The sequence below is a fragment of the Channa argus genome, chromosome 14 (assembly GCF_033026475.1).
Source record: "Channa argus isolate prfri chromosome 14, Channa argus male v1.0, whole genome shotgun sequence".
NCBI classification, from domain to species: Eukaryota; Metazoa; Chordata; class Actinopteri; order Anabantiformes; family Channidae; genus Channa; species Channa argus.
Window position 1 is genome coordinate 11,997,706 of NC_090210.1, and position 13,846 is coordinate 12,011,551.

The window sequence follows — 13,846 nt, forward strand, 5'->3', positions numbered from 1 at the left end:
ATCCAGCCTCTGTTTTTCTCCTTTACCATGGATATTCATTTGGCATGGCAGATTTATGAAAAACAACATTTAAAATGTTTTATTTGCTAGTGCTATAAAGACATGCCACTGTGTCTAAACGGTGGGGCAGAGACGTGAAGGGCAATGTTAAAGTGATGGTTGAGCCGCAGAAATTTAATGTAGGTAAAATGGAGAACAGGATGATTTAACAGGGCTAAGAAAGGGAAAGACAACTCTCTGGGGCTAAATGCAACTCACACAGAGATAAACAGCCTCTCAGGCAGCAAGAAGCACAAGTACAAATCCTTGTGTTTACAGTCTGCATGTTGTTTGTGTAAGTGTCACTGATTTAAGGTGGCTCAGGGGCTTTTAACCTTTTCAGTTTTAGAGCCAAAATAGTAAAATATATCTCACCCAGGAAAAGTACTTAGCAAACATGTCACAGAGCCTTACAGAAACAAGTTACATTTTGGTTACAACATAAAATGTAAGACGATCCTGCACAAAACAGTCTCTAGGTTCTATTCACGACTTTTAACCACATGTAAGACTCTCATTTTTTATCCGGATTGCGAGTTGGTGTAAGTGCAGGTATCGGTGGTGTTCCAACACTTTTGGCGATTGCTTTGGGCTACTGCAAAAGTTGGGGTAATAAACCAAACATCATCAAACCACACAGTGTGTTAGGATTTTAGTGCATCTGAATTTACTCATAAATTTTAAACCTTTAAAATCCCTAGTGACACAACAATTTCTTCACAATGTTTTTACAAGCTACTTGCTCCAAATACTGTTGGTCCTGGTAAACAAGTATTTAAACATGACAAACATTTTATAATTTTCACTTTAGACTTAGAACTCTGCTGGATTTCTGGAACTGAAAAGCATAAGAATAGTACAGAGTGTGGTGCTTCTTTTTCAAGCACATGACCTTTGGCACACCCCCTTAGCTTTCCCACATTAACACTGACAAAGACAAACACCAATTGTTCTGTCTACTTCCAGTACATATGTATTTAAGAGCATTGGTGACCACATTTGCAGGTTGTAAAAGAAGCTGGAGGCCTTGGCATAATAAAACCTGAGCTACCATTGCTGAATGTAACAACCCCAACTTACTGACTTGGAGGTTCTTTTTGGGTGGTGTGTATGAGTATGTGGAGGAATATAAGTGAAGTATAGTGAACACTATCACCTGTCAATCCTGTGGCAAAAAGAAAGCAAGAAAGCCAGACAGAGACAAATAGATAGCCGTGCCTCTCCTCTATTCAGTGCTCTGTCCCCAACGTGTGTGGGGCTATTTCTCATTTCATTAGTGTGTGCGCGCGTGTATGTGTACCTGAAGACTTCCCCCATTCATCTCAATCAGCCGTGTGTCTTAATCTACTGTCTTCCTACATTTTGGCTTTGTTCAGCTTCTTTCTCTCTCAACAACAAGCAGAAACAAATAACATTACAACACAATTAATTAAAAAAAACTTTTTGGCACTACATTCCAGCAAACATTTTATCCACTATGTAGGGAAATAAATCTCCCACACGTATGTGCTTTGTAAAATGGCAGTGGTAAATCCCTTTAGAGAATCGTTCTCTGCTGCTCCCTGTTAACCGAGGCCTTAACTACACTGACACACCATGATAAAACATTTAAGTCACTATTGATTTCCCCTGCCTCAGCCCTATATGTGTGTATGTGTGTGTCTAGTCTCAGATGGCTAAAGGGGAGGGGGGCATCTTGTGAGTGCAGGAGAAAAATTGAGACACAGGATGGGAAGAAAAGAGAAATGGAAAACTGAAAGAAAGCAAAAGAGAGAAAGTGGCTAAGGGACAGAACAATAAAAAGAAGAAAAGAGGAGAAGGCAGAGATTGGGCAGCAAATGTGTGTGTGTATGTGTGTGGAGGGAGAGGGGGTAGAAATCTAGTTTCATCACTTCCAAATTGAGGACAGATTCAATTATTTGCAGAAACCACATGGAAATCTCCCCGCATTGTTCCAGCTGGAGCACCAAATTTGGCAGCAATCGCATTGGCGGCATTGGAGGGGCCATTTATCTTGAAGGGAAAGAGTGTCTGAGGCATTGTACGTGTATATGTATGTATGCTCGTGTGTGTGTGTGTGTGTGTGTGTGAGAGAAAGAGAGAGCTCATTTATCTTGCAGGGGAATGAGCAGGGGAACGAGGATGCCCCAGGAGGCGACCAGATCATTACCCATCTGGGATCAGAGTGAGCGAGCAAGCAAGAGAGAGACAGAGAGAGAGAGAGAGAGAGAGAGAGAGAGAGAGAGAGAGAGAGAGAGAGAGAGAGAGAGAGAGAGAGAGAGATTCACCAACGGTGCCCTGTGCAAAGACACCCACACACACACAGACAATGTATCAATGTAACGAAAGGAGACAAATCTCATTTTCATTTGGGGACAGAGGGGCATGGAAGCTCCACAAATACGTGCATTTATAGCAAGTGGAGAGGAGTGAGGCAGGGAATTGTTCCAGGAGGCAGGTGACTGCTTGTTCCAATGTAATCATTCACCATCTAGTTGGCTCCCTTTAAATGGAAACTTAGATTAAGGCATGTTCTGCTCCAGGTGGCTACTAAGGCCTGAGCTGAAACATCAACGTTGCAACACAAACAGCTTCATTTGGACCAAATGAAAGTCATAATACCGGATTGTCTGTACAAGGTGGTTCCTGATGATCTTTAGTTGAAACGTCGCACAATAAGATTTACAGCAGAAGGGATTCCCAGTAAAATATACAGATGTATCTTATTTCCAGAAAGTATTCCCAGTACCATCATTAATCTGAATTGATTTATAGCTTGTGGCAGAGAGGAAAAAACCTCAGTTGGCAACAGCAATCTACTATTTTACACAAGTAATATGATTAACCATGTGCTCAAAAAGTAGTATTGGCATGGATACAGGTGGATTGGACTGGTGCATCCCATATATGATTTATTTATGTGCATCTATTGACCATGTCTCCACAGTGATTTTTTAGAACACTGTATGTAAGGCGTTGGGGGACTGGTGGCTCAATGGGTAGAGCATTGAGCTGGGATGCAAAAGGTAGTGATCGAATCCCCCCACAACTGGTGGGCTCAGTTAAATTGGAGGGTTGCGGCAGGAAGGGCATTCAGCGTAAAAACAAGTGCCAAATCTACGTGCACGGACTCCAAACCGGCCCTCAGCTGGCTTTGTGGAAAGAAGCTTTTGTCTGTTCTTTTGTGGCCGACTTAATCTTAAATCTAGATAGAACATCTGTGCACAAATGCTGATGTGCAAAGGAAGCACTAAGAAGAGGGCACCTGTGGTTTTCTGTTAAACACAAACACATAAACTCAAATGTGGATAATAACATGGCAACTTATCGAATGCACCCCGTTGATCAGCAGGAACAGTTCTGGTCATACTTCAAGCTGCTCTGCTTATTTACAAGTTATCGCTTTTTTTGTGTCCATTCCTTTATTTAAAGAAAGCATATTACATAAAGCTATGAACATGCAAGTTTCAATTACTTTAAAATGTCTCCATTGTAAACTTCCCATAACTAAATTCTGTCATTAGTTTACTTCCTAGCAGACAATGTGGCCTTCAACTCAGGTATTCAGTGACAGGAAAAACCCAGATATGAACACTTTCACTTTCGGGTGGAAGGGAGAAATGAAGTGGGAAAGGTTAAACAAATGTGATGAGAGTGAGGATTTTTAAGGGGTATTCTAAAATGCACGTCAGGTGGACTAAGAAAATCACTTAAAGAAATAGGGGTTAGGGATGGAAGGTCACAAGCAGACAGCAGAACACTGACAGCGGTTTTCTGTGTTTGTGTGTGTAAGTAATCGCACAGGGCAAAAGGACAAGAGAATATGCTAGACATGCAGAAGCAACCAATCAACCAAATCCCTCTTTCTCTTTGCTGACGTTTCTCTCTCACGATTGCAATGAGCTGACCTCTATTGCCCATGCTGGGGATGAGGTGTGTGTGTGTTTGTGTGTGTGCCTGAGATTGTTTACTTGTGGCAGAATATGGATGAGCAGATGGAAATGAAGGAATTACAGAACTCTGGCCTTTCACACAGAGGTTCTTCTAATAGATAAAGCTGGGTCAAGTGTACCTGTATGAAACACACAGGTACACATAATGAAGGTTAATATATGTGTGTGTGTGTTAACATGTATATGTTTATTAATTCTGTGAAAGTTTGCACTATGTTAGTAAAAATATTATCCCCTTAAAAAAAACTTCATTCAATCAAACTATTCAATCATCTAAAATCTCAGGGCTGCCAGTATGAATTTTGTGTTGTGATGTTCCATCTTCTGCTTGTAAACAATCATAAAACATCTTATTATCATACACCAGTGTTAACAAAGACCAGCATGTGTCTTCACACTGCTGCCGAGACACTTTGTGTGTGTATGTGTCTATCTTCTGTTTGTGTCTGTGTCTCCATTAATGATTCCAAGGCAGCTCTGTGCTGTGAGAGAACACAACTGCAGAGAAAATCAATATGTGGAGAGACCCTCCCTGTCACACACACTCTGAGGAAAAACAAGAGTCCACACAAAATGCATCATTTATGACCCTCTACCAGTCAACTCTCCTGCAAGTAAGAAAACTCATCAGAAAGTCATTGAATCACTGTGTGTTATCTATCTGATGCTGCAATGACAGTAATTTTCTATCCCACCTTTTAAAACTAGATCATAAAGTGTGTGTGTGCATAGTTCTGTGTAACCTACTTTTCGATCTCGCTGTTTTTACAAGTGCGCGGGGCACAGGAGGAAGAGGAGGAGGATGAAGGAGTGCTGGGGTCTGTCTTGCTGCTCTCTCCGTTGCTCGTTGAAGGCATTTCTGTAGATTTGTAAATGCGACTTTTTTAATAAGACTTGTCCAACTACAAGCTCTAAGATTTGCAAAGAACTTAGAGGAGACTTACCATCACTGGCCCATTTGGAGAACTCAGGCGTTATTCTGTTAGAGGGCATTCCACCACTACAACAGAGACACAAATACTGATATGAACGAGATCTTACAGACACATATGTACATATAACAATGCTGTGGTTAAATATCAAGCTACATTCACAGGTAATTTGTTTCATACTTAAGCACGGCTCCTCGTAGTGCCTCTCTTTCCCTGGCCTCTCCCTGGTCCTCTCCAGCTCCAGAGCAGGGGATGATATCGGCCTCAGTATACTGGGCTTTGCCGTACTCCAAGGTATCATCTCCGTCCACATCCAGGTCAGCATCGCTGTCTGCCGCACTTTCCTTGATACTACACGTGGCAAAACCTGATGCTGTGAACACAATAAGGACAATGCAGAGCCTTACAAACAAATAACAACACTAAGGAATCGGTAAACATTTCTAAAAGCCAGTCTGAGCTCTTCCAAGCCAAAAGTACTGTGTGTCGCCAGTGCTTCTGACATGAAGAGTCCAACCTAGACACCGCCTAGTGCTCCCTGATACTTCAAACAGAATGGACACAAAATACATGTTTTAACCTTAAATGGCAGTATCCTAACCCAATTACAGGCCTCATGACTTCTCTTTAAAGCTCAATTATGCAATTATGAACAATGTTGCTGGGAAAAAGTAGGTAACGCATGTACTTAATGACTTAGTTTATATGCAATTAGGAAACATGGTAACATTAAATAACTGACCAGATGGAGCTCATAAGCAGCCTCCTTTCCTCTCCTCTAACTCTGACTTTTTCTGTAAGCATGGCTCACAGATTTTAACTGATATTGAAAGAAAATGCTGCTTTCTCACTTTGTGTGTGTGTATGTGTGTGTGTATGTTCATGTCGCAGTGACAGTGCAGAGGAGAGTAAAAGCAAAAAAGCTTAGTAAATAGGTGAATGAAATGAGAACTATAGTGTGCAAGGCAAGCATACAACGAAGAGGGAACACGCAGTGGAACTGTCTGAATTTTAAAAATTCAGACTGTAACCTGGCTACTTAAGTGAATATCACAAGGATTGCTTCAACTGGTGCTAAAAAATAAATGCGCATACCAATATGACATAAATGCAAATTACAGCTTCAGGTGACACTGTAAAACTTAGCGGAACTTATATATTTTTTTCTTTATTTTTCCAGCTGTGTCTCAACTACATACATAGTCAGAATTTACAGGTATCTAATTTTAAAGCTCCAGTAAAAATGTAATTTGATAAAACAACTAAAAACAAATCAAACTTAAAAAAAGATGAATTCACTTAAACATGTTCTATAGTATTTAGCTTATTTAAACTTTTCCTACACTAAACTAAACATTTTTAGAAAAGCTGAAGATAGACAAGATGATTTGGTCAGAGATAGAATGTGAGAGGAAAGACCACGTTTAGACACCAGGTGACTGACACCTTACCCATCAATCTTTGCATGAGAGGTGGAGAGAGGGAGAGTGGAGGACTATGTGTGAGTGGCACTTCTATAAACCCAGTGATGAGCGCTCAGACAAACCCTTACCGCTGCCTGACTGCTCCCTTCAGCTCCACTTATCCACAGAGCCGGCTGTGTGTGTGTGTCCATCACTTAGAGGCATCTCTTTAGTGTTTGCTTGGGACTGTCTTTCCCTCTGTCACTTAGGCCCCATCTCTCCAACCCCTTGAAGGTGTGTATGTGAGTGTGTGTGTTAGAAGGAGAGAGAGAGAGAGAAAGAGAGGGAGAGAGAGAGAGAGAGAGAGAGAGAGAGAGAGAGAGAGAGAGAGAGAGTCAGAGAGTCCTTCTACCTATCACTTACATCACGTCTATGCAGGAAGGTAGGTGTGTATGTGTGTGTGTGCCTCCCTTGTTGAGCACATGAATGTGTGCGTGCTCATGTTTTACTTAAGATAGAACTCTGAAGCTGTCTGTGTGTATCTACCAGTGACAGTCCTGACAGCCATCTTATTTACACCTATCCCAATTTCTACTAGCTCTCAGCTGGACTAGTGTGTTGCGTGTGTGTGTATGTGTGTGTGTGTCAGAGAGACGACTGTGTGCAGGACCAAGTACAAGCTAGACAGAGTTGACAGCCATCTTATTTAACCCCCTGTCCCAGTGTGTGTCAGTCTTGATACTAAACTTCGTATAGCAGTTGGTCTGACTCCACTCTGCTGTCTTATTCCTACCTAACACTGCAATTCAAAATTCATTTCGGGGAGTGGGGGGAAAGCGAGGGTGGAACGACTAAAAGGTGCTGTGATAAAACATGCCCGAAATGCTAAACCATTTTACCCATTAAGCCCATGGTTTTCAGTGATCAAATAAAAAGGACCTTTTAACTTTTGTTTGGCCTCGGTAGCAGAGGGGAACATATGGGAACAATGGGAGCCCATTGTAAATCTAGCAGCCTACTGGCTCTGCTCAGCTACTGAGGTGTTCAGGACATGGCAGGAAACAAACATGTCACATTAGTGTGTTTCAGGGTTGGGGTTTCTCCCCATTTATCTAATCAGAGATCTTGTTCAGCTTTAGGCTTAAACATACAATATTACAGAGCTGTGTCCCCCCTACATTTTCTTAAATCCCATTTTGAGGAAATTGGTTTATTCATAAATGAAGTTCCTAAATGCGTTCCGTTCTTACGGGAGTGGTTTGATGCATTTTATCCACAAGGCCCCAGGGTCAGCCAAGACAGAGAAAGTAAATGCTGAGCTCTAGATGTCACCACACTCCTCATCCATCAGCTTTGTATCATAAGCGACTCAGTGGATGAAGTAAACCACAACACTTCAACTCTAAACCACTAATTCACTCATGTGCGAGTCTGTTCTGGAGTGTGGTTGCAACAATGGCTTGTACAAAATTTGATTAACTGATCAAACCACATACCACAACTACTAGTTTTCTGGTTCCACAAAGTGTAACCAGTGCAAGCACTATGTAAAGTAAGGTGATTCATTAAATAACAATGGTATGTTGTATCTTCTCAAGTATATATTTAATGATTTCCTTTCTTTTCTGTATATCACAGTAACCTAAAGAACTTTGATTTCAGATAAGATATTGGCAAGACAGCAGTCTTGTAGGCTTGGGAAACTGTGAATAATACTTTTAAAAAAGTACTGGGAACAGCCATTGGTTGCAGCTTTACTACAGTATAAAGTGAACCCACACTTTTAGACGTTTTAAATGTTTACATGGCTGATGATGTGTTTTCTTACTGTATTGGTACAGATGTGTAGCTCCTTCAGAACTCCATTTCACAGGGTCTGATTTGTGTGTATACACCCTGTACATGTCTGGGGTGTGTTCACTCTGAGTGTATGTGTGGCCTGTTTGCTCTGTGTGTGTGTTCCCAGTGCTCCTATCTGTCCCTCTAAGCAGTCTTGGCAGGCCAATCTAATCTGGCCAAGGAAAGGTCAGCCCCACTCTAACTGCCTTTCACTCACATTATGCACCCACCCCACCCCCTCCCTCTTCTTTTTCGTCACCTTTTACTTCATTCCTCCGTTCCTTTTTAATCCTTCCTTTTTGCATTATCACCTTTATTTTCACATTCCTCCCACCTATCCTCTTTTTACTATTAACTCACGTTTCCATGCTTTTTTCCGACAATTTATATAAACTAATTCTCCACTATCCTTTATTGATCTGCTTCTCTCATGGTTTCCCTCTCCTGAACCTCTCCCTCTTGATGAACTCTTTCCCTTCTTTTTACGTAGATAGGATGAGATAAATAGGTACACATGCCTCCTCTTACATGACACACCTCGTGTATCTCCTCAATATTGTTGACTCTTAACACACTAACTGCACATTTTACCCTCCGTCTTACATGCTTCATGACAGCCACACAGGAGACACCCAATTTACATACATGTCACTACAATGACACTACAAGTACAGATCTTTGGAGGCAGGCAAGATCAAACAACTCATCAGGCTGACTGACAGACCGGATCAACCAATCGACCGACCTCGGCAACATCCTGTTACCATAGCAATTATCACAACCCCCTGAAAAGCAGAGATGAGGGGTGTCAAAGGTCATTGTGCTATCTTTCTGCCATTTACAGGTCAGAGAGAGAAGAGAGATGGGAAGATGGACACAGACACAAAGACCTTTGACGGCCATCTTTGAAGTCCATTTACAAAGCAGAGATTTCTCCTCGTCTCAATCCTTCTGGGCCACTGCAACCTGCAATAATCCCCCTCTTCTCCTCCGCGCTCTCTCAGGATGGCCCCATATCAAACCTCAGGATCTGTGTGTCTGCTTCCTTTTCTGCCTTTCCATCCATCACTGTGGCTTTACTCACAGACCTTGTTCCAAACTTCAATTACAAATTGTGTTTTCAAGCTTCGCGATGTTGTTATATATAGAAAGCTAAAGTAAGTTTGAAAAAGGCAAATGGGAACATTGGAGTTTAATCTTAAGGAGTCCTAATCAGCCCCTCAATGAGCCCCGTTGTTGTAAGGTACGGTTCACATTAACAGATGTATCTTATAAATAAAAAACTGTAAGTGTTCAAGTTATATTATGGGCATAAGTCAAAACAGTTCTGACACACAGTCAGTTTTGTTCCATTGCTTATTCCTGACTCTAGTTCACTTTTGTTGATATCATTGGCCCAGGTTGTATTTAGTATGGACAAAAACAAACAAACAAACAAAAGAAAACACATAATTGTGTCATATTAGTTTAAATATAATGTTCATAACTTGAAGATGACTACTAATTCCACAAAAGCTCTGCTTTGTTTTATGCTAACACAGGCCATCATTTGTTACCAGGGCTAAAACTCAGATCTCAAACTAGCACTGGTATTATATTCAAAGGACATCCAGTCCTGTCACCAACACATAAAACTCTTTTACAAACTTTGTAATATATCTTGCAAAGTTACAAAATAAAACCTAGTAACTTTTTAGCTAATAACACACAGACTAAAACAGACAGACAGATAAAAAAAAGCTCTCTGTCTGTGCTGTGTGGGTCCTTTCAACCTGGCTAAGCCGGTACGAGACACAGGGAAGTCTTCACTCACACAGAGTTGAATCATAAACTGATCTTGTTCGATTTTTCTCTCCCTCCCTCTCCTCTCCCTCTAAAGGAGCCCGTTCCTTCTCTCTTTCTTCCCTGCAGTCTCAAAGGGAGGGAAAAGATGGTGGCACTTCACAGAGGGATAGGCCCTCCCTTCATCTCGCCAGCTGTGGAGACCCCCTGCAACAACTCTATATCGTCTGGCCGACCACTGGCTCTCAAGAGCCTGCTGGATTCAGCAGCATGTGTTAGAAGCGCTGAGGAGCTTTCAAGACGAAATCCACCTTCTGAGCCTTCTGTTGAGTGAGTGTGAGTGTGTGTGTGTGCGTTTGTGTGTTTCAAGTTGCTCTCCCCGGGCCACCTCAGTTATCTGTGTCACATCTCAAGCTGCCCTATTAGAGCGCAGCAGAAGGGTCCTGTGTCTGCTTGCTTAACGACGTGAAGGAGAGATGAGTGGATGGAAGGAGCCACCTCCCACCCCCACCAGCATCTCTCTGGCTCCCTTACAGAAGGGGGGAGGAAGTGAGGAAAGACGAGATGGAGGCAGGTGAGGCTCAGCATGTGTGTGTTTAACAATGGATCGATCAAAGAGAGGAGGTGGCGAGCAGGGAAAGGGACACCTGAAAGTAGAGGCTCAGCCAGGGGAGTTTGAAAGTGCCTCTTAAGTGATGACAATAACTCTTTACCTCCCTCTGTGCACTGCTTAGTGGTCTGCCTAAATATTTCTTTCTCCGTGTTTTACACTTTAAAACAACTAAGGCCACTATGGGAGGCCACAGTCAAGCAAAGAGGATGACATAATTTTAATTTAAAGATCTGTTTTTAGAATAAAAACTGCTTTAAAATTTCTGCTTTGAAATAAATATGATTTCAAAGCAGTGTTACTAACTAACTGCAGGTATAAAACGGGTGCACGTACATGTGTTATGTTGCACATCGTTATCCTTGAGAAAATTATAAATGCATTCTTGTATATAGAATTGACATTAGTTGGTTATTTAGATTTTATCTGATCAATAAAAACATCTGTCAAAATCTAAATACTGTGAACCTCGAAAGCTAACTGGTTTAGATCAGGTCATATACAAACTAAAGCTTTACTTACTAAAGGCAAAGTATGAAGTAGCAGATACAAATCCTTTTTGATTAACTTAATTTATATTAAACATTTAGAAGGGGGTGATATAATTTTGATAAATGAACGGGAAAAGACCAAAGAAAGATGGTAGCAGAAAGCTAACATGGTGCATTGTAGGTGGTGTGTCACAGAGCAGCTGCTATGCTCCCCAGTGGCCAGCTCTCCCATCCACTTCTATAATTGCATTTCTGAGCACGTGCGAACACATACACACACACCAACAGTGGTGACCAGTGGGTCAATTGCCCAGCTAAATGTGTTTTCCTTCCCTTTGCTAAAAGGGCTGTGTAGCGCTGAGCAGGACTGACCTCGGGCCAAGCCATGCTGCCACCAGACCAGCGGCACCTTTAGAGCTCCCTGGTTACATTCAACACCGATCTCAGAGAACTGACACTGCTCAGACTGGACGGGAAGAGGAAATGACAGGTGAGCAGAGGATAAATGAAGGCAGAAAGAGAGGACAAACAGACATGAGCTACACCTTGCACACTGCTGTGACTGGACACAACCACAGACAGGTCAGGAAAGTCAGTCATCTAACCAGCACCTGACTAGACATCTACCTCATCACACAGGACAAAGAGGACAACCTACACCTGGACAGAACCAGCATTGTGTGTATGAAATGAAGGGTGTGTGTGTGATTGTACCTCTGAAGCCTCCTTCCAGCAAAGCCGTAGCTCTAATCCTCTTCTGCCCCGCCCACTCGTACTCCTCAAAGCCCCGCCCGTTCTCCGCATCCATGTCAGCAGAGTCATCGTCGCACAATGCACCCTCACGCTGACACACAAAGACACACAGTTCCACATGTTAGTCCAAACTAACATAAAAAACTAACATGATGCATGCATGAATGTAAAAACCGTGTTGTGGTGAAACTTAGCCAAGTTAGAAGGTTCTCAGACCTATAATTTAATTAACTGTCATGATATGAAGAATTTAACAGAGATTCTGAAACTGATCAAGATCAGCTGATGAATTTACTAGACAAGAGGTCTCACTCTGTTTTGAGAGTTTTTGGGACTACAAAGACAGTCAGTACACAATTTTTGGAACAAACAGGAGTGTTGTTTCTTGCCTGTTTGTCAGAATGTAGAGTTGAGCAGTGTGCGCAGCCACTGAAAACATGTTAAATTAAATAAAGCGCATGTGTGGAAAACACTGTGCACTTAACACTGGAATCACAAAAGCACACGCTCACAAGGTGTTGTACAGTTCTGCTAGTGGTTAACAGGTATTAGTGTCCTTAGCTAGAGTAATGTACAGTGGGGAATGCTGATTAGTAATGATGAAATGTGTTAACTGATATCCGCTCAGTATCTACAGGAAATTGGAAGCCGATTCAAATTGAAGTGGTAACCAACTACAGCCATAAGGGTGACCAGAAATATTTTTTCTGTTTGGACTGCATCTACTGCTAGACAAGTACGAATGTTCCTTAATCACAGCTGTGATGCTGATAAAGGAGCTAAATGTCATTAAATATGATGAAGCCCCATCATATGGGAAAGCTGTACACATTTTGTGAAAGCTGCAATTAATTAATTAAAACAGCTGTAAAAAGACTTACAATTTTGAGATTCTACATAAACTATGCCCTGGATTCAACTTCATGTAAGGCAGTTGAATATTTAGTTTTTGTTTTCAGTACTCAAATTATGTGTGTTAAGTAAAAATATGTAGCCCCTCCCCCCTTTCTTATTGGTTCAGTTAGTCAGTTACTCATATGAGGTGAAAGCAGATCTGCTATGTCAAAGATGTAAAGAAGCAGATATCTAGAGAAACTACAGGTTGGGAACTATAGTAGAATAGGGACAGCATCTACAGGAAGAGAAGAGTTGATAGGCTGTCCGACTGACGGTAGGCACAGTTCAGGAACCTTGTTTGTACTACCTGGATCAGGCATTGTTCCACATGTCTACTCATCTCCTCCTCGCTCCCAGCCAGTGGGGTGCTGCACAGCGGACATACCTGTCCCCCCTCCTCTGGTTTCCTCCTCTTCATCTTCCCTATACGGGCTGGAAACAAGGAAGACATTCAAAGAGACAAACACGATTTTTAATGTCAATTGACTTAAACATTTTATGGTCATAAATGTTTTCTCTAGGCAACCCAGAATAAATAAAAATAAAAAAAACATAAATACATATAACCATATTTATGTCTAGCCTAAAAGCATATAATAGCTAAGCTGACTAAATGTGGCTCCTGCTGAAATGTGTTGAGAAATACATGACAAAAGTCAGACGTGACAATCTCATCCCACTTTCCATTCTCTACATCCATGACACTCCTCTCCCTCTGCTTCTTCCTCCTTTCCTCCTGTCAGAGCTCCCCCATCTCTCTCTCTCACACACACACATTTAATTAGAAATTTAACAGAGCAGAACAGCCGTCATTGCGCCCCCAGTCTCTGTCGTTTTTTCTTAACTGCAAATGGCGCGTGGGGACATTAATTTTGAACTGGCTGGGAAAGCAGAAGAGGCCAAAAGGGACCATCGCGAGGGAGGGATGGAGGGAGAGGAGGAGGAGGGCATAAGGCAACATGCCATAATCGCAGGGGAAGAAAATGGAGGGAGTGAGAATAGAAGGTTCTAAAGGAAGAAACAGCTTCCACTCCTTGCCAATTCTCCCGATGCTAATCGAGGGCAGCATTGTTTAATAGAGAAGGGAAAGGGCTGCTAATTAGGTCAGGTAGTGATCTCCAGGGGGGGGGCTCTAGACACAGGCTCA

At 42.0% G+C, this 13,846-nt stretch overlaps 1 protein-coding gene across 7 annotated transcripts in view; it reads right to left on the reverse strand.

Moving 5' to 3' along the window:
- The window catches only part of rnf220a (ring finger protein 220a), a 152,742-nt gene that overhangs the window by 11,206 nt on the left and 127,690 nt on the right, over nt 1-13,846 (reverse strand). For 5 of the 7 annotated variants that reach the window (XM_067473889.1, XM_067473891.1, XM_067473892.1 and 2 more), the window contains 5 exons: nt 13,007-13,131; nt 11,764-11,893; nt 5,105-5,297; nt 4,937-4,992; nt 4,740-4,851 (listed from right to left, as the gene is read on the reverse strand). In XM_067473889.1, the coding sequence (XP_067329990.1) occupies nt 4,740-4,851; nt 4,937-4,992; nt 5,105-5,297; nt 11,764-11,893; nt 13,007-13,131 (616 nt within the window). The remainder of the gene's footprint in view (nt 1-4,739; nt 4,852-4,936; nt 4,993-5,104; nt 5,298-11,763; nt 11,894-13,006; nt 13,132-13,846) is intronic. The other 2 variants (XM_067473890.1, XM_067473896.1) reach the window with 1 other exon arrangement.